The following is a 21,129-nucleotide window of genomic DNA, read 5'->3' on the forward strand; positions in this document are numbered from 1 at the left end:
ACCTCAAGCATACGACTAAGAATTGAACAGCTGTTGATTAGACTTGTGTATTCTTTGCGTAATACTGATCCCTGGTGTGTATCTGCTGACCACTTTACAAGATACTAAATCATCAATCTAATGCTTTATGGCTATTTTAACTTAAAAACCTACACTATCTGGCTAAGTTTAGTAAACCAAACTACTTCAAAAAATGCCTGTCATCCATTAATGTAATGGGTTTGTTTGGAGTGTTAGGTGAAATTACTTCCAAAGACTTACTATAGGGACATAGAGAAAGATCAGGAGCAATTTGATGCCAGCCGTTAAAAACACAGGATTGCATTTTGGGAACTTCTGATAGAGTAGAAAGTTTCAATAAAAAGATGCAGGAATTTTACCATTACTATATTTTGCATGAAGAACTAATTATTGTATCTTTAATTGGCTTATAGTCATTTTTCTACAATAAGAAAAAATTAGGTGATGGATGCCTCCATCTGCTTGTGCTTAAATATGAACATGTGATGCCAGCTAAACAGCATCCATTTAATGCTTTCTTTTTCAAATCTGCTGAAAAATGTGACTGATATCCATACAGTCTTTATAATTAAAATAACGTTTAAGCACATTTGGATTGTTGCTAATGGCGTCCAAGTGTTTGTATGATTCAAGGGAAAGGCACAATATGAAATGTGGTATTCTCTTTCCTGATTGTTTAAGTTTGTGCCTACAGAAGTCAGAGTATGAAGGAATCTTTCTGCACTATTTAAGTCTTCAGCAAACCTCTAATATGTAACCTGTGAAGAGAAATAACTTTGAAAGTTTTTGTCTTACTTGTGAATTAGAACAGCAGCCAAAGGTTTATTAGTGCAAGCATCCTATTTTATAGGATCTATTCCTCTGAGGCCTCAGTACAGATTTGGGTGGAAGAAAATTTTAATTGGTTAGCCCATCCAGTTTACACAGCCCAAGATCTACTTCCACTTTTTCTCTGTACATCCTACAAAATAGTCTCTGAAATTCTAAGTTATCTATTGGTCTGGGATTTTTTTCTTTTTTGGGCTGTCATTTGGGCTTTATAGCAGCAGCTGTTCTCAAATATCTTTTTTAAACATCCAAAATTAAACTCATCTTTGAACTTAAACATACCCCTCTGTCTTTCCTCTTTCGATGCTTCTATACTAATCTGTATTTTCTTCTCTCCTTTCTGCGTGTCCCAAATTCTATAACCCAGAACATTCTGACTTAGTGCCTTTCCCCTAGTACATTTAAAGGATATTTCTTTTACTGAACAGCTTTGGAACTGTAGCAGTAATAGAAACAGAATGAGAAATGGACCTAATATAGAGATTTGGGGGGGTCTGAATCACAGAGTTTGAGATGCCATCTGTAGAACATCCCCTAGTGCTGAAATCCATATAGATAGATGTGAATTATTTTCTGGAATCCTTTTTATTTTTAATATCTTGGGGGGTTTGTTGGTTGTTAGCTTTCACTTCCTTATCTAAAGGAAGATGGAAAATACTGTTAGTTTCTGTAACCTTATGGAAAAATTATTGACACTCATTTTACCCAAGTCTCTGTTTGAAAAAGAAACTGGATCACACTAGGGACAGTGATGTGCCTTCACAGCAGAATAAATGCTGTTCCGTATTAAAGGACCTTTTGTGAAAAATCATTCACTACCGTCTATGTTCTTCTTCTTTGCCTCCTCCTGCCCACCGAAAGCTCGAGGTTTGGATCATATTGCTGAGAACATTCTGTCATACCTGGATGCCAAATCACTATGTGCTGCTGAACTTGTGTGCAAGGAATGGTACCGAGTGACATCTGATGGCATGTTATGGAAGAAGCTCATCGAGAGAATGGTCAGGACAGATTCTCTGTGGAGAGGCCTGGCAGAACGAAGAGGGTGGTGAGCCTCTTTCTTTTTGTCACTGTTACAGAGCTTCAGAACCTGGCCATTCAGAGCCTTTGAAACACAGTATTGTTGGGAACCAGTGAGACCGCTTATCATTTAATATAGTGATTTTGCTGGTATAGCAAAAAATGTTAAATAATTGTTCATGTATAGTTTTTCTTCTGACCATTCACTCATAGATCACATAATAATGTTAAATTAATACTGCTTTGCAAAATATAATGAAAAACTGACCAGCCCTCCTGTTTGAAGCATTCAGCTTTCTGGGGAGAAACTGGTATCCTAAAAAAGGGCTGATTGGTAATTTATAAGGCAAGTGGATGGCTTTGAATCACACAGAGAAGCCATTAAATGTAGCTTTCCCCTAAAATAATCCAGAACAAATCATTATTTTCTTTTTCAGATTTCTTGCCTTTACTCCATGCCTGTGGTGTTTTATCATCTTTGTAATCAAAATTATTTTTATGCTCAACTAGAGTAAGAACTCAAGCCATCAGAAAGAGTGAAAAATGAAATTTAGTATAATCATTTTTTCTTTTTAAGACTCATATTTTCTCGAGGTGTTACTACTTAATCCTGAATTCCTTAAAGCATTATATAGTTAGCAGCCTAAGAGACGTTCACCAATTTTGCTGTTGTTCTTTTAAAGTAATGGAACCATTTCGTTAAAACTTTCATATGATTTTCTATATAATGTCACTATAAGAAAGTTAGATATATTTCATAAGTAAAATAAAGATGACATTAAATGTTTTAATTTATAGATATGCACCAACAGACATATGTATGCTCAGTGATATCTTGAGCAATTAGTTTTATGAATTATTTATCTTGGATCATAAAGAGATACAAAACAGTTAAGAATGGAGAATCAGCTTTTCTTAGTTTCATAAAATATATACACATATATATTTCTTTTTTGCATTTTTGAAATTCATTAATGTGTAATAAACATAATGACCTTAAATATTATACCAAGTGCCTAGAGAGATTTCCGTCATTCTATTAGAAAGACTTTAAAGTTTTTCCCAAATTCAATAAAGGAAGCAAATGCCAGGCAATTATTTGGCTATATAAAAATTGCATAAGTGAAAGTTACTTTTCTTTCCCAAATATGTTTTCCTTATTCTCACTTAATTCACTATATAGAAAAATAGAAACCTTATCTTTCATAACCTATTTCATAGTTTGGAAATAAACTCTTTATATAGTATACAAAAATTTAAAAAGTATATACTTGTATAGCATTCAAAGTCCATCATTTTGCTAAGCATGCCAGGACCAGCCTTAGAAATAGAGGAGGCAGTTGCTTACATGGGAAAATTCTAGGGCAACTAGGAATAGTCCTCTACCTCTCCGGGGGAAAAAATGAAAAGAAACTCTTCTCTGAATAATTCCTGGCCTGAAATTTCGGTTATAGAGACTCATTCCCATAACTTTAAAGGTTTTGTTCCCTGTTAAAATATACTTTGTTCCCATTTAGACTGTAAATGACAGTAAAACTTTATCACACATTGGACAAGTCTTTTTTTTTTTTTTAACACATTCTTGTTTTTTGGTTTGTTTGGGCTTTTTTGTCTGTTTTATGGAGGGAGGTAATTAGATTTATTAATTTTGTTATTTTAATGGAGGTACTAGGGATTATTGAACCCAGGGCCTTCTGTATGCCAAGCACACACTCTACCACTGAGCTATACCCTCTCCCACAAAGTCATTTTTTTGAAGGCTGGAAGAACAGGAAGTAGGTGGGCAGATCTTGACAGATGCGTGTGAAAATGCCAAAGATAAATGTAAGCGCCACAGTTTTGCTTAGGGTTGGTACTAAACAGTGAGATCTATTATGTTAGTTACAAAGTAAATACAAAAACAAAACAAAACTAAGGTCATTGAATAGGTGGCTTTTTGGCCTTTTAAGGGGTATGTGAAAGGTTTAGCTAAGAAATGATTCAGCACTAATTATCGCTCTTTCCCCTCTCTCTTCAGCCACAGAAACCCATTCCTGCTCTTTTGAGTATCCTTCGGAATTCTGACTGTATTTCCTGTCTTTGGGTATATTTGTCATCTTAGCTTAATGTAGAAGCATGAAATTACAAGTATTTGCTCACCCCATGAAGACTTCCTCCAGTGTCCCCTTCACTTTCTATGGCTACTTGTTTTTACATGTTGCCTTTCTTCCTGTGTTAGTTGTCTTCCCCTACTTAGAAAAAAATAATCTATGATCACGCATTTTTTTCTTATAAGTTGTCTTACCAAGCCTCCTTTGCCATTGAAGTCTTTTTGTTATACTGCCTTTTCCCAAATGCTGTCTTTAAATTTTCTTCCATTTCCTTCTACCAGAAATAAATAAACACAGTTTTCTTTAAAAGCTTTGGGTTTAATTTCTACTCTACTGTTGTATTTTATATCTAAATGAATTTGACAGCCTGCCCCTAGGACATGAACTCTTTTTTTTTCTCTTGAATAATACTAAATATGCTCTCTCAGCTCAGTAATGGTAACTCTTAAAAGTATAATAAAAGACCACTTGGGAAAAGTCTATTTTCTTAATCAGCAAGTCACATTTTATGATAACATTCTGAATTTACTATTTAGCATTTATCATATACTCACCTTCTCAGAAGTACTAGGCATTTCCCATAGAAGTGGTCCCTGTTGTCAGAGAGCTCCCATCGTAAAAGGTTTTGACTTACAACATAGAATTAGACTGAGAAACCAGTTTTCAGCACCTCGCCAGCCTTTTTTTTGTAGTATCTTTGTTTTGAAGAAATTCAGATAACTTTAGCAAGGCATAAGAAGTACAGTGGAGTAGAAAATAGGATCAGAGGTTCATATGATTTCTTTTCCCTTAGAATGTAGAGATAGTTTCAATGCATACGTGGAAATTCCTGGGATGCCTGTATACAATTGCCAGAGATTAAAAGGAGGACAGAGGGAGGATATAGCTCAGTTGTAGGGTGTGTGTTTAGCATGCACAAGGTCCAAGGTCCAGGGTTCAATCCTCAGTATCTCTGTTAAAAAAAAAAAAAAAGTAAATAAAAATAAACCTGATTACCTCCCCCCACTATAAAAAGACAATGTAAAATAAATAAATATTTAAAAAATAATAATAAATAAAAGGAGGACAGGAATGGTAGGCATTGAGAGACAGTAAAGTAGTTAAGAGCACGGCCTCTGACGTCAGTCTTTGGTTCAAATCCCAGGTCTACTCACTAGCTGTGTAATCTTGGGCAAGTTACTTAACCTCCCTGACATTTGACTTCTTCATCTGCCAAATGAACTTAATAATTCTTACCTCGTTAAAGGATGTTAAAGTTGAAACTATTAAATTATAATTATTAACCAGATTTAGAATCTCTTCATCCAAAATCTGTTTGCCTGCAATGTGTTTATAGAATAAGATTGTTCAAAGAGGTGTATCTTGAAGCCTGAATTATTTCATAATATGTCTTGTTTGCCCTTTTCTTTATGTTGATATATCATCTTACTTGCTCCTATTAGTCCCTTTTAAAAAAAACTATTATTTTAGCTTCTGTGTTGCAGATTTCCCTTTCTGTACTAACACAGAAATCAGAGCCAGCTACTTTACTGATAGGAAATTTCTCAACTAATTTTCAAGGTGTATAATAGGAAGAGGGCAGGGGAGAAGCGTTCCTGGAGACATCAAACAATTAATTATATTGTAATGGAGCTATAGAGGGAGGAGTGGATGACTGGCCCAGAGAAAACATGATTTCTCTGGTGCCAGGATTACACTCAGAGGCATTTCTGCCTGTCTCCACTTTGCAAGGCACGCTGCCAGTGAGAACAGCAGTTAGTACACCCATAGTGGGGTTTACTAGCTTCCACACCGTGTTTGGTGGGTTCTTAACTTCAGGATGAGGAATTAAATTTTTTACCCAGCAGGAAGTGATTGCCATTTACTGATTTTTTTTTTGTAGCAAAGATCTAGCTTGGGATATGAGTATTCCAGAGATGCACTGTCATAGGAAGGAGATGCTAACAAATGTTGTTCACTGGAATCAAGGAAAGGTAGTAAAATACATGTATGTATATACATAGCCAGGAACACACCTGTGAAAGTAAATTTCATGCCTTAGACTTAACAGCACAGTGCTCTTAGGCATTTTTTTTTTAATCTGCTTTCATACCTGCTGCTGGACACTCCTGTGATCCCTTTATCTTCTATTGAAATGAACTGAATTGCTCCTTTTAAAGCATAGCTAACACTGATCACCTGCAGTCTGGGTGCCTGAGCCATCAACACACCTTACCCCACATAAAAAAAGACTAGAAAAAGTGATCTCTACGATAGAGGCATTCTGCTGCCCAGGATGCTGGGCTCCACGGACACTAGCACAGCTTTACTCAATGAAAAAACATCTGTGGGGCATGTGCCTAGTTCTAAGGTGGTAGTTATCATCACTAACAACATTTTCAAAAGATAAGTTCAGTGAATTTCTATACAGAGTTCCTATAGACCAATAGATTAATTTTGAATATACACATTCCACTTGTCTGCTGACATATATTCCTGAAGGCCTGACACTCTGATGTTCTGCACTGGAAATGATTGTGTTTTACCCAAAAGTAAATGAGTATTGGCAGAGTTCTTTTGAGCCCAGAAAGTTCCTCCTTGACATGGGACTCCTAAAATCCAGTTTAACTTCACACCTCTCCAGGATAGTTGTGGAGGTTAACACTAGTTGTGGAGGAAAACACTTTGAAGAAATATGAAGCTCCTTGAAAATGTGTAATAATGTGATTTTTATGGAAAATATTTGTTGTTTTTTAGGGGCCAGTATTTATTCAAAAACAAACCTCCTGATGGGAATGCTCCTCCCAACTCTTTTTATAGAGCACTTTATCCTAAAATTATACAAGACATTGAGGTAAGAATCTATATATATTTGGGTATTTGCCAAATACTAGAGAATCAACATTCTTGAGTAACAGCATTGTTACAGCAAAGGTTTATTGATGTGGGTTAAAAATCAATTTCTTTACAAGTGAATAGGGTGGATAAAATATAGTAAATTGCCAGGCAAAAATTTTAAAGCTTTAAAAAAGTTGTTTACTGATGGATAAGTGGATGAGAGTGAGAGAATATGATATCTTCATACAATAGCAGTGAAACTGTTAAAGTTGTATTTATAACTTCTGAATTGAGCCCCTCTGAAAGTTCACTGTTAGAAATGGCTACCACAGATGTGAGATTAGCAATGAGCAGGTAACCTCATGTGGTTTGTAGCTTGTCCTCTTTTGGTGAACAGCATCTTTGCACCAGGTTATTATTTAATTGAACAAGTTATATACAGGGGAGTTCTAGGAAATAAATCTTTAATTACTTTGCAAATGGAAAAATGTGTTACAACTTTAAAAAGTGGCTTTTTAAAAACATTTTTAATACGCCTTAAGTTTTATATATCCCATTGAGTGAAGCATTGAGCATTTGTCATTGGTTGCCATGGAAGTCAGATAAAAGTTTAGTTCTGGTCTTTTCCTAACGATTGCTTCTTTTCCATTTCTTCTTCTCAGACAATAGAATCTAATTGGAGATGTGGAAGACATAGTTTACAGAGAATCCACTGCCGAAGTGAAACGAGCAAAGGAGTTTACTGTTTACAATATGATGATCAGAAGATAGTAAGCGGCCTTCGAGACAACACAATCAAGGTAAGGTCTATTCAATTATAGGAAGGGAGCTGAAGGAGGGAGGGTGACCACATTCATAAAGCAATCTAAAGCATAAACTCTGAATATTATTTTCAGAAAGTAAGTGAGAGTTTTAGATAGTTTCCAGTCCCAAAGCCAGAATTATTCACTTAAAGGAAAAATACCTGCTTCCCCCAAGAAGCTCATACAAATGGCTAGTGCTAGGGTTAAATTTTCTTCTTGAAGTGCACTGAATGGGCTATTACTCTTTTGGTCCTCACATAATTATAGGTTACCCCTGTTCCTTAATGAAAAGGATAAAGTCTGCATTAGTACTGAAGCCACATATATATAGATGCTTAGCTATACCTATAGAAAAGAATGCATTCCACACTACCCTGGGCTTTGATTCTTTTGGGGAATCAAACACATAATAGAGCCAGCAAGTCCCTGCAGCACCCCATTATCACAGTGATCAAAAGGATCTTGTTTGCCATCCTAGATCTGGGATAAAAGCACATTGGAATGCAAGCGAATTCTCACAGGCCACACAGGTTCTGTCCTGTGTCTCCAGTATGACGAGAGGGTGATCATAACTGGATCATCGGATTCCACGGTCAGGTAGAAAATTTCAAATTATCTTTTGAACTCTGAAATACCAGATTCACTCTGTTCTATCTTAGATAGTAATTTTGTGTATATCTGCATGAGCACAGTTCTGAAACTTTATAACTAAAGAATAAACCATCAGCTTCCCCCATCATTGTGTCAGTCTAGAACTAGAAAACTTGATTTAGGAATGGTTAAGGTATGTTCACATTTTTGTACATTTTAGAAACTACATTTTTTTAAAGAAACTACATATTCCATTTTAATATGAGGGAATCATCTATTATAGAAACTTAGTAAACCTTGCATTTCTTAAAAAAAAAACACCTCACAGGGGAATGACATGAATAGAATGAAGCCCCTTTTTTTCAGGTGGTTGTAACTGTAGTGCAGGCATGCATTATCTCCTTTCAAATGTGTACAGGTGAGCCATGCTCTCTCTTTGCTAGCCTCTTCCCCTGCTGTCCCTGCAGTTTTTAATTGCAAGCTTCACTCAGGGAGGGGCCTTCAATTTCCAGAGGCGTTAGTGATTTGATGACACAGCCATTATGCTGCTGGAGTCCAGTGTAGCTTGAGTTCTGGGTACAGGCAGCGCTGCTGGAAACCTCTGTTAGGAATTTTGCCTTGAGCTAAAATAAAGGATTTAGCAAACATAATGCGTCAAAAGCAACATTTTAAAATTGAAGGGAAAAAAAAAGGTAACTGCATTGTTAGATTCTCTGAAGTTAAATGTTTACCATTCCAAGTTATCCTTTGTGAATAGAAAAGGCTGTTCCTATTTCTTGTCTTTTGACTTAAAGGCCTGGCAAACTCTGTTGTTAGTTATCCACATTTAACATTTATTGGTGCTTGTGGAGCCTCAAGAAAACTGAAAGAGTGTAGAGGCTAACATCATTTTTAGGATAGGGAAAAATGATTTTCTAAAAGAGGCGGTGAAGTTGGAAAAGTAAATAAAATGTGTTTTAAAAACCAAAGTAAATATACAAAAATAGATCAAAGTAAAATGTATCATTACACAAAATTCTTAAGCTATACAAGGGCCCCACACTCGTTATATTGGGGTGGCTTTCTTAATCACTACACCCATTCAGAGCACAGAACTGGGGCCCTAGATTTAGAGTCCAGGTAATCTTGGGCCTTGACCTGTGTAGTGAAAACTAAGATCCAGGATCCTCAAGCTCAAATACACAGCACTAAGTCAATCTGTTATAGAAGCTTCTTAGCCTTTGTCAGTCCTTTGTAGGTCCTGAGGGCTGTCTGTGGGGCCACCAGTGCTGCAATTATTAATCAGATTCCCAATTTAAGATGTATCAGGTTGAATGTCAGAAGTTTTATAATAATCCTGAAGTCTGGGGCCAGTTAGCTGTTGCTGGTGGCTGCAACCTGATTCCTACCCCCTGCAACTAGACCACATTTCAAGCAGTGTGTCGTAAGGGTTTCACATTGGCAGCATCCCATCGTCTTCCTCTTCCCCTCTCCCAGTCCAGCCCTCTATCTACCACTTCCCCGTGGTCCATCGGTACACTTTACCTCAGCTCAACCTCAAAGCTGCAAAAGGAGAGTAGGGTGTAACATTAACTATGAGATTGGAGTAGGAGGAATGAGGAGTGAGGTGGTTGAATTCTGGTAATAGATTTTAGCTTGAGTACTACCACAGTCTTGTACTGTGGCACAGCTTTCTTAATGTTGTTTGTTCCAGGGTATGGGATGTAAATACAGGTGAAATGCTAAACACGTTGATTCACCATTGTGAGGCAGTTCTGCACTTACGTTTCAATAATGGCATGATGGTGACCTGCTCCAAAGACCGTTCCATTGCTGTATGGGATATGGCTTCCCCAACTGACATCACCCTCCGGAGGGTGCTTGTCGGACACCGAGCTGCAGTCAATGTTGTAGACTTCGATGACAAGTACATTGTTTCTGCATCTGGGGATAGGACTATAAAGGTAATAAGACATTTTTCATTAAGTCCTCAGTACAGAATAGGAGAAGAGTTCATTTGAAAATCTGATCAAGGACAATTTCATATTTAAATGTCATTGTAGAATACTTAGTATTTAAATCAGATACTAGTTTATGTGTAAAAAGGTAATGAGTGAGTTAAGTTGTGTGACAATTTTTGTTGGGTATTTTATTCCTATAAATAAAGGTGCGTACAAAAAGGGCAAGGGTAAGTTCAGGTTCAAGAAAATTTGTAAGACTAGCCTAACCGCGTGAGAGTGCATCAGTTTGAGGAATTTTCATGTGATAGCAGCCAGCGACAAATTAGCCCTATATTACTGTGAGTTAAAATGCTTTTGGTTTGATTTGGGTTGGTTTGAGAAGTTGCTTCCCCTGTTAGTTCATTCTTATTTTCTGCTTCCCCAAGACTCCAGTCGCCGTAGATTTTACTAGTAAAAGCACCAAATGAACTGCCAAATGCTATGTCTGTTTCAGGTATGGAACACAAGTACTTGTGAATTTGTAAGGACCTTAAATGGACACAAACGTGGAATTGCCTGTTTGCAGTACAGAGACAGGCTGGTCGTGAGTGGCTCATCTGACAATACTATCAGGTGAGCAGCAGGTGCCCTTGCCCAGAAGGGATCGGTGTTACACTGCCATTCAAACAAATCTTCAACTGTGTTATGTTTATAATAAAATGTTTTTCCTTTCTGTAGCTTCTTACAGGTCAAAAGTTTGCCCCAAGCAGAGAGGCAGCACAGCAAAGCCTTTTGTTGATGTGTTTCCTTCCTGTAATAGTTTTATCACCAGATAGACCTATTTAAAAGGTACTGCTTGAACGAGGAAGTGGGCTAGAGAGATAGATAAGTAAACGGAAGTTGAAGGCCCGTCTCTCTAAATTTCTCCTGTCTGCTGTTGAAAAATGCTAATAAATACCTAACGGCCTTTTCTCTCTGCCACTGTTCTAAAAAAAGAGAGAGAGAGAAAAGAAGAAAGATTTGTTTCCCTACTAGAAATTGTACATTTTGGTTTTTTAGCATTACATAATTGGCCAGGGAGTTCCAGTCTTTGAAACTATGAAGAATCCACAAATTTGAAGTACTTTTTGGTGTTTTCCCTTCATGAAGATGAGTGACACACATATGAATAGAATTTGGAAGAATTATCAACCTTCTCCCCTCCTTCAAAGATGTACTAAGGGAATGAAAAGGCCATAAAAAACAACAGAGCTATGGTTATATCTAAGGAAATTATCATTCCTAGAAATCATTTGGATTGATCAGAAAACATATGTAATTTAGGTATATAAAAGTTTTTGAGCACTTACTTTGTATTTCCATTATATGAGAAAAAGTGTCCTGGACAGTGGAGCAAAAGCAGTGTCCTCAGTGACAGAGGTGGACATGCTTTGTGAGGGCAGGAAGTCACTAATACTGCATCTCATTCTTATTAATGGTGATTTCAGGAAACGTTACTTTCCTTGGCTTGGTCATTTCCTTCACAGGCAACTGTGTACGTTGAGTTCGTCCTTTTTATTTCTTGGCAACACTGATAACAGAATTATATAAAGCTTGCTTTGAAAGTATATACTACATATTTGAATTTGAATTGTACATTTTTTTTTTGCCTGAGTTATATGGCAAAAAGGAAATAAATTATGTTGAAAGCAGTACATTTGTGTATGGGTGTTGATTGATTGTGTTTTGTGGATTTTTTTAAAAGGCATGTGAAATATGTCATAACATTTTCCAAGCTTAAAGAATAATACATGAAAATTCACTTGACTCAATTTTCTTTTTTAGGTTATGGGACATAGAATGTGGTGCATGCTTACGAGTGTTAGAAGGCCATGAGGAATTGGTACGCTGTATTCGATTTGATAACAAGAGGATAGTCAGTGGAGCCTATGATGGGTGAGTTTGCTAAAGACATTTTTAAGTTCTACCTCTTACTCCTCCTGCCTTAGGATGTTAAATATAGCCTTTCTTTGTCTCTAAAGGATTATAGATATTACAGAAAGAATGCAATATACTGTTTCTTGTGTCTAATCTATGTATTTACCTCTTCTTTGTTTACTCTTTTCCAAAATATTGTTCCTAATCATTTAATTGTACTTGTTTGCTCATGGTTTTCATTAATATTTTGGTTATTTGGTTATATATCTATCCATTTTGCCCTGTAAAGCAAAGAACCTGATAAACCCAGTGTATCAAGATATGCATATAAAATAATGACCTAATAAAACTAAAATGTTGGAGGGCAGTATCTTTGGGGCTTATTAACATGGAAGGGTCTTGAATTTTTTTATCCCTTTGAGTGTTTCTTAAAAGTAAAGCTCTCCTGTCTTCACTCCTAGCATTTCAGTGACAACGAATTCAGTCATCTTTACTTCCCCTCAGTCTAATTTCCAGTGGTTATAGAGTCCTTTCATGTTGTGGATGGATCCCATGTCCAGAAATGCTAAGCACATGGTAAATTCTTACAAAAGTGTTTTCACTTATGAAGGCCTTTGTATCATGTCTCCTCCTGAGGGTACCTACCTGATTTGGAGGAGTGAGAGGCCACAGTTCAAATACTGGCCATTTTTTAAATACCAGAAACTAACTTACCACATTATCTTAGTTTATGAGCTAGCTATACTAATATATTAAGACAACTCAAGCGGTAGTAGGTGTTAACAGACCCATTTCCTCTGCTTTGAGTCAGCCATCACTGTCATACCCTTGGGAAAATTGTTCAGGATATGACATGTTCCAGTTAGGTCCAAGGTTGTATTTTCTCATTGCCTTGGTTTTGATCTGTACCCACCTTTCCTGGGTTTTTTCTGTTATTTACCTTGAGGAGACATGACCTATAATTGATTTTTAGAAGGGCTAAACTTTTCTTATTTAAATCAAAATATGAGGATTTGTTTATATAAACTCCAGAGCTCTTTAATGGACCCCAGTCCTCTGGTATGTGTGACCGGGGCCATTAGAATTGACCAGAAAGAAGATGCCTCAGAGTTGTAGGTTCCTAGGTCTAAGAGATCTCTTATATCAGTAAGAGTTCTAATGTATAAAAACTCCTTTTAGCCCCAAAGTATGGTGTAACTTTACCATTCACTGTCTTCAGTTTGGTTAAAGCTAACCTGTTTTTCGTTTTTAGTTTAATCACATACATCTTCCCCTTTTAAGACCAAATAACCTCTACCCAAGAATGAATGCAAGAACCAAGTCTCCAAGTTTTTGTGCATTCCTGAGAGCTGCATTTATCCTATAAACTATCTTCACTGTACATCTTTATTGCCATAACTTTTTGCTTTTCTTCCTGTGTTCTGTTAATTTTGCTTTTAGCTATGATTTTTGTCCCCTTTTTGATCTTTAGAAAAATTAAAGTGTGGGATCTTGTAGCTGCTTTGGACCCCCGTGCTCCTGCAGGAACTCTCTGTCTACGGACTCTTGTGGTAAGAGCCTTGTTGTTTAGAGGGGTATGGAGAGCAGGAAGGGGAAGAAATTACATTGATATGCAGTGGAGTACAGATCTGGATTTGATCGTTAGAACTTCACAAAGCCTACTGCTAAGTGGAAAGGCAACCAATACATGACAATAAAATATGTTTATATAGCTGCCTTTCATCCAGAAGTGCTTTAGAGACTGTATATGAAAAGGAATGTGGCAGCTGTTTAACAGCTGCACAGCAACTCTACACAACAATTTAGTACAGGAAGTGAATAAGAGTTCTGTATCCACCAGAAACAGTAGGGGGTACTTAGGGAGAGAGAACATAATTAATCAAATTGGAACCTGTCCAGAATCTGAGGACCTGCACACCTGTGCCTGCAAAAAGTGCCATGGGAGTCTGCGTGAACCCCCTGGTCAGCCCCTCAGTTCAGCTTCCTGTTTAAAGTACGCCGCCTCCAGCAATTTGAATCTTGGCTCTTTTGTTCCTCATATACTCCCTTGCCTGAACATCCTGACATTTGGGGAAAGAAGTGACTCAAAAGGAAGAATGTCACCTTCGAAAGCACCAGTTTCTTTGTCATAGTGTTCACCAAAGGCCCAGATTGAAAAGTGGCCAAAGGTTGAAAGCTGTTTCCATTAGAAAAAGATTAGATTGGGCACCAGGGAAGACAGACTCTTTTTTCACAACTCAGGTAAAAGATGAGAGCAAGCATTTGAAGCCCAGTGTTCTGAATCCTGACTCTTGACATTTAGGCAACCTCTGCTCTGGAGAAGAGAGATGCATTGCTTGGCTTCCTTGTTAAATTTAAAGCTCATTCTTTCAGTGCCAAACCTGCTTTACCAGCATTTTTCACACATTTTTTTTTAATGTGTACTTTCATTCATTTACAATTGATCTAAGTCTGGTTTTTGAAGTATCATTTACATACAGCAAAATTTGCCCCCCCCCCTTTTTAGCGTATTTCTATGAATGTTGCAGTTGTGTAAATACCACAGTCAAGATATAGAACATTTCCATCGCCCCAGAAATGATGCCCCTTCGTATTAATCCCTTCCCCCAACCCCTAGCAACTATCCATCGGATTCTGCCCCTGTAGTTTTGCTATCTTATGAATGTCATATAAATTAAATCATAGGATATGTAGCTTTTTGTATTTGGCTTTTTTCACTTCGTTTGAGGTTCATCCACATTGTTGCATGTATTAATACTTTGTTCCTTTCTATTGCTAAGTAGTATTCCATTGTGTGGATGAGCCACTTTGCTTATGCACTCACCAGTTGAAGGACATTTGGAATGTTTCTGGTCTTTGGTGATACTGAAAACATTGCCATACCGGCTTGTGTGTGTGTGTGTTTTAATTTCTCTTGGGCAAATATACAAGTATGATTTCTGAGTATATATTTTATTTAAAAGAAACTACCAAGCTATTTCCCAAAGTAGCATTCTGGGGGCTTGCAAATGCAAATCATTTTATATTTCCACTAACAATGTATAAATGTCCCATTTGTCCACATCCTTGACAGGACTTGGTGTTGACAGTTTTTAAAAACATTCTAGCCGTTTGAGTGAGTGTGTAGTGGTTGTAGTTTTAATATGCATTTGTGTGATAACTAATGGTGTAGAACTTATGGTGTGCTTATCTTCTTTTGAAGTGTCTGTTCAAATCTCTTCCTCATTTATTTATTGAGTTGTCTTACTAAGTTTTTATTTTTATTTTTTAACGCCTATATTGTGGTATATGGTTCCTGAACGGTAAACTACTCATATTTCAGATGTACAATTTGATAAATGTTGATAGGTGTATATACCCATGAAACCACCATCACAATCAAGATAACTTACATTTGCATCACTCCCCAAGAGGTGCAATTTTCAAACTCCCAATTTATCCCTTCCCACCCCTTTCCTCCCCAGTAACCATAAGTTTATTCTCTATGTGAGTCTGTTTCTATTTTGTAGATGAGTTCATTTATGTCCCTTTTTTAGGATTCCACATAGAAGCAATGTCATATGGCATTTTTCTTTTTCTTTCTGGCTTACTTCACTTAGAATGACGATCTCCAGATCCATCTATGTTGCTGCAAGTGGCATTATTTTATTCTTTTTTAATGGCTGAATAGTAATCCATTGTATATATATACCACATCTTATTTACCCAGTCATCTGTCGATGGACATTTGGGTTATTTCCATGTCTTGGCTATTATAAATAGTGCTGCTGTGAATATTGGGGTGCATGTGTCTTTTTTGAATTATATTTTTCTCCAGATATATGTCCAGGAGTGGGATTCCTGGATCATACAGTAAGTCTGTTTTAGTTTTTAAGGAACCTTCATAACTGTCCACCATAGTGGCTGTACCAATTTACATTCCCACTAACAGTGTAGGATAATTCCTTTTTCTCCACACCCTCTCCAGCATTTATCATCTGTAGACTTTTTGATGATGGCCATTCTGACTGGTGTGAGGTGATATCTCATTGTAGTTTTGATTTGCATTTCTCTAACAGTTAGTGATGTTGAGCATCTTTTCATGTGCTTATTGGCCATCTGTATGTCTTCTTTGGAGAGATGTCTGTTTAGGTCTTCTGCCCATTTTTTGGGTTGCTTGGTCTTTTGATATTAAGGTATATGAGCTGTTCGTATAGTTTGGAAATTAGTTGTTCATTCACATCATTTGCAATATTTTCTCCCACTTTGTAGGTTGTCTTTCGTTTTGTTGATGGTATCCTTAGCTGTGCAAAAGCTTTTAAGTTTAATTGGATCCCATTTGCTTATTTTTGCTTTTATTTCCGTTACTCTAGGAGCTGGTTCAAAAAGAACCATTGCTGTGATTTTTGTCCAAGAGTGCCTTTGTTTTCCTCTAGGAGTTTTATAATATCTGGTCTTACATTTAGGTCTTTAATCCATTTTGAGTTTATTTTTGTATATGTTGTTAGAGAATGTTGTAATTCAGTCTTTTACAGATAGCTGTCCAGTTTTCCCAGCACCACTTGTTGAAGAGACTGTCTTTTCTTCATTGTATATTCTTACTTTCTTTGTTGTAGATTAATTGACCATAAATGTGTGGGTTTATTTCTAAACTTTCTATCCTGTTCCCTTGATCTATGTGTCTGTTTTTGTGCCAGTACCATACTGTTTTGATTACTGTAGTTTTGTAGTGTAGTCTGAAGTCAGGGAGTGTGATTCCCCCAGCTCCATTCTTTTTCAAGATTGTTTTAGCTATTAGGGTTCTTTTGCATTTCCATCCAAATTTTAACATTTTTTGTTCCAGCTCTGTGAAAAATGTCATTGGTTATTTGATAGGGATTGCATTGAATCTGTATATTGCCTTGGGCAGTATGACAGTTTTAATATTGATTCTTCAATTCAAGAACATGGTATATCTTCCCATTTGTTTATTGTTGTCTTCAGTTTCTTTCATCAGTGTCATACAGTTTTTGAAGTACAAGTCTTTTGCCTCCTTGGGTAGGTGTATTCCTAGGTATTTTATTCTTTTTGGTGTGGTAGTAAATGGTATTTCCTTAATTTCTTCTTCTGCTATTTTGCTGTTAGTGTATAGAAATGCAACTGATATCTGTATATTAATTTTGTATCCTGCAACTTTACCAAATTCATTGATAAGTTCTGGTAGTTTTCTGATCATTTCTTTAGGGTTTTCTATATGTATTATCATGTCATCTGCAAACAGTGACAGTTTTACTTCTTCATTTCCAATTTGGATTTCTTTTATTTCCTTTTCTTCTCTGATTGCTATGGCTAAGACTTCCAGAACTATGTTGAATAAAAGTGACAAAAGTGGGCATCCTTGCCTTGTTCCTATCTTAGAGGAAATGCCTTAGCTTTTCCCCATTAAGTATGTTGTTAGCTGTGGATTTGTCATAAATGACTTTTATTATGTTGAGGTATTTTCTGTCTATGCCCACTTTCTGGAGAATTTTCATCATAAATGGATGTTGAATTTTATCAAAAGCTTTTTCTGCATCTATTGAGATGATCATATGGTTTTTATTCTTCAATTTGTTAATATCATGCATCACATTGATTGATTTGCAGCTATTAAAAAATCCTTGTATATCTGGGTTACTGAGTTTTTAAAAACAGACTTATTGCGATATTATTGACATACAATAAATGGATATATTTGTTTTGTACCCAAATTTATTTATCCATTTGCCAGTTGATGAAAATTTAGGTTTCTAGTTTAGGTCTGTTACAAATAAAGTTTCTATAAATATTTATGTGCAAGTCTTTGTATGAACATACACTTTAATTTCTTTGGGGTAAATCGTAGGAGCCGAATGGCTAGGTCACATGGTAAGTGTATGTTTAATATTTTTAGAAACTGCCAAGCTGTTTTCCAGACTAGCTGTACAGTTTGACATGGTAGCACAACCGTGCATGAGACTTCCAGTTACTCCTCACCAATACTTGGTGCAGTCTTTTAAAAATTTTAGTCATTCTAATAAATATGTCATGGTATCTCATTGTAATTTTAATTTTACATTCCTAATGTTAATAATATTGAGCATCTTTTCATGTGTTTATGTGCCATCCACATAGCCACTTCGTTGAAGCGTTTGCATGTGCTGCACATTTTTTTAATTGAGTGGTTTTCTTATTACTGAGTTTTAAGAGTCTTTTACATAGTGAGGATATAAGTTCTTTATCAGATATATAGTTTGCAGATATTTTCCCCAAGTCCATGGTTTGTTTTTTCATTCCCTTTAAAGTATCTTTTTGAAAAGCAGAAATTAATTTTTAAGTCGATTGTGTCAAGTTTTCCTATTAGGGATTATGTTACTAGCTATTACATCTTTAAAAGTTCTTTGCTTAATCTAAAGTCACAAAGATTTTCCCTTCTATTTTCTTCTAGAAATTTTATGGTTTTAGGTTTTACATTTTGTTCTGCAATTCATTTTGAGTTAATTTTTGTGGATGGTACACGGTATAGATCAGAATTCATATGGATATCTAGTTGTTCCAGCTCCACTTATTCAGAAGACCGTATCTTTTTTCTTCTTCAAAAACCAATTAACCATATATATGTGGGTCTACTTATGGATCTGTTCAGTTCCATTGATCTTTTTGTCTATCTTGATGCCAACATCATACTATCTTGGTTACTGCAGATTTTTAATGACTCTTGAGGTCATGTAGTGTAAGTCCTTCAACTTTGTTCTCTCTCAAAGTTATTTTCCTTTGAATTTTCATGTGAATTTTCGAATCTGTTTGCCAATTTCAGCAACAAAAAATATCTGAGATTTTATTGGGATCATGTTGAATCTAGATCAACTTAGCAAGAATTAACTTCTTAACAATATTGAATTTTCTGGTCCATGAAAAATTTATCTCTCCATTTTTTTAGGTCTTTTAAAATTTTCAGCAATGTTTTATAGCTTTTAGTGTAACGGTCTTATATATCTTTTGTCATTATTTATTCTTAAGTGTTTCTTATTTTTTAATGATATTACAAATGGTATTTTAAATTTTTGATTTCTGAATTATTCATTGCAAGTATATAGAAATACACTTCTTCTCCAATCTGTGTTACTTTTCATTTTTCCTTTTTGCTTTATTGTACTGACCATCAGTACAATGTTCAAAAGAATTGGTAAGAGTGGATGTCTTTATCTTGGATAAAACTCATTTGGTCTTTTACCATTTTACGTATACTTTTATATAGATTTGTTAGCTATAGGTTTTTCATAGACACATTATCAGGGGATTAGGAGGTTCCTTCAGTTCCTAGATTGCTGAGAATTTTTATTAGGAATGGATGTTGGTTTTTTGTTAAATGCTTTTTATCTGCATCCAATGAGATGATCATATGGTTTTCGCCTTTATTCTGTTAATTGCTATATTACATTGATTTTTGAATGTTAAACCCAACTTTGTATCACTGCAGATCCCATGGACTGAACACTCTGCCCCCAAAATTGATAACCTAGATGAAATGGACCAATTCCTTGAAAAATATAATCATCCACAATTCAGAAAGAAATAGACATTCTGAGCAAGACTATACCTATTAAAGAAATTGAATAAATAATTAATAACCTTCCAAAACAGAAAGCACCAGGCCCAGATGGGTTCACTGGTGAATTCTACCAAATGTTTAAAGAAAGTATACCAATTACCTGTCGTCTCCTCCAGAAGATAGAAGCAGAGTAAATACTTCCTACGTCATTCTATGAGACCGGCATTATCCTAATACCAAAACCAAACAAAGATATTACAACAAAAGAAAACTCTAGGCCTGTATCTCTTATGAACACAGATGCTCATCTAATGAGCTCATTTACCTCTTGTAAAGAATGTAAAATAGTGCAGTAGTGCAGCCTCTATGGAAAAAACAATGGTGGTTCTTCAGAATATTAAAGGTAGAATTACCATATGATCCAGCACTCTTACTTCTGGGTATATATCCAAAAGACTTGAAAGCAGGATTTATAAGAGATATTTGCATACTCATATTTGTAGCAGTATTATTCACAATTGCCAAGAGGTAGAAGCAACCCAAGTGTCTATTGACAGATGAATGGATAAAGAAAATTTGTTATATATATACAGACTAGAATATTAGTCAGCCTTAAAAAGAAAGGAAATACTGTCACATGCTACAATGTGGATGGAACCTGAGGACATTATTTTAAGTGAAACAGGTTTATACCTGCTTATAAGAGCCAATTGTTAGATTTCCATGAATTTTGCAAGCTGGTTGACCTCACATGGGCAACTCAAAATTGGCCAGGATAGAAATTTTTACACCATAAAATGTGTAAATGCTTTTACAAATTTGGGAGAGTTAATTGACTAATATACACCAGCACACTACTTATCAGTCCGTGGCCTCTGATTGTGAAAGAATCCTAGAGATACAGAGAAGAAGATAAAGCCAGGGAGGTAGTGAGGAATGTCCTCTTTCAGCCTAAGTCTAGGAAAGTTAGTGATGAGAAACTGGCATACTATTTGACATGTGTCAGCTCTAGTGATTACTACTTTGGATGTGAAACTAACTACCTGATATTTGACTTTTCCATCTTGCTTTTAATCCAAATGAAGGTTTTCCCCTGTATTCTTGAAACAGGTAAATGGTAGAGAAAACTATCAGCATAGCCTTTCCATAGACTCCTTTTGACATATTGCTGAATTTGTGTCCTTTTAATTTTGAGTAGTTCAAAAGTTTTGTTTTCTGCTTCTTTAGGAGCATTCTGGAAGAGTTTTCCGACTCCAGTTTGATGAATTCCAGATTGTCAGTAGTTCACATGATGACACAATCCTCATCTGGGACTTCCTAAATGATCCAGCTGCCCAAGCTGAACCCTCCCGCTCCCCTTCTCGAACATACACCTATATCTCCAGATAAATAATCATACACTGACCTCAGACTTGCCCAGGTATGAAAAAGAATTGTGTACATAACACTGTGGGTAGGAGATGGAACATTGGCTGTAAGGTATTGCAAGTTCATGGACCCTTCTCATTTCCTTTATATCTACAAGTCCTGTGGAGCAGGGGAAGCTGACATCATGAGACACGGCTGCACATTGGACACTGCCTTTGAGTGAAGTA

At 36.1% G+C, this 21,129-nt stretch overlaps 1 protein-coding gene across 8 annotated transcripts in view; it reads left to right on the forward strand.

The window, feature by feature from the left end:
- Nucleotides 1-21,129, forward strand: part of BTRC (beta-transducin repeat containing E3 ubiquitin protein ligase) — a 154,478-nt gene that overhangs the window by 127,241 nt on the left and 6,108 nt on the right. For all 8 annotated transcript variants that reach the window (XM_010974458.3, XM_010974461.3, XM_031461628.2 and 5 more), the window contains 9 exons: nt 1,711-1,897; nt 6,696-6,792; nt 7,439-7,576; nt 8,058-8,176; nt 9,864-10,113; nt 10,604-10,722; nt 11,914-12,024; nt 13,478-13,556; nt 20,762-20,954. In XM_010974458.3, coding sequence (XP_010972760.1) covers nt 1,711-1,897; nt 6,696-6,792; nt 7,439-7,576; nt 8,058-8,176; nt 9,864-10,113; nt 10,604-10,722; nt 11,914-12,024; nt 13,478-13,556; nt 20,762-20,923 — 1,262 coding nt within the window. In that variant the 3' untranslated portion in view covers nt 20,924-20,954. The remainder of the gene's footprint in view (nt 1-1,710; nt 1,898-6,695; nt 6,793-7,438; nt 7,577-8,057; nt 8,177-9,863; nt 10,114-10,603; nt 10,723-11,913; nt 12,025-13,477; nt 13,557-20,761; nt 20,955-21,129) is intronic.

Source organism: Camelus dromedarius, chromosome 8 (genome assembly GCF_036321535.1).
Source record: "Camelus dromedarius isolate mCamDro1 chromosome 8, mCamDro1.pat, whole genome shotgun sequence".
NCBI classification, from domain to species: domain Eukaryota; kingdom Metazoa; phylum Chordata; class Mammalia; order Artiodactyla; family Camelidae; genus Camelus; species Camelus dromedarius.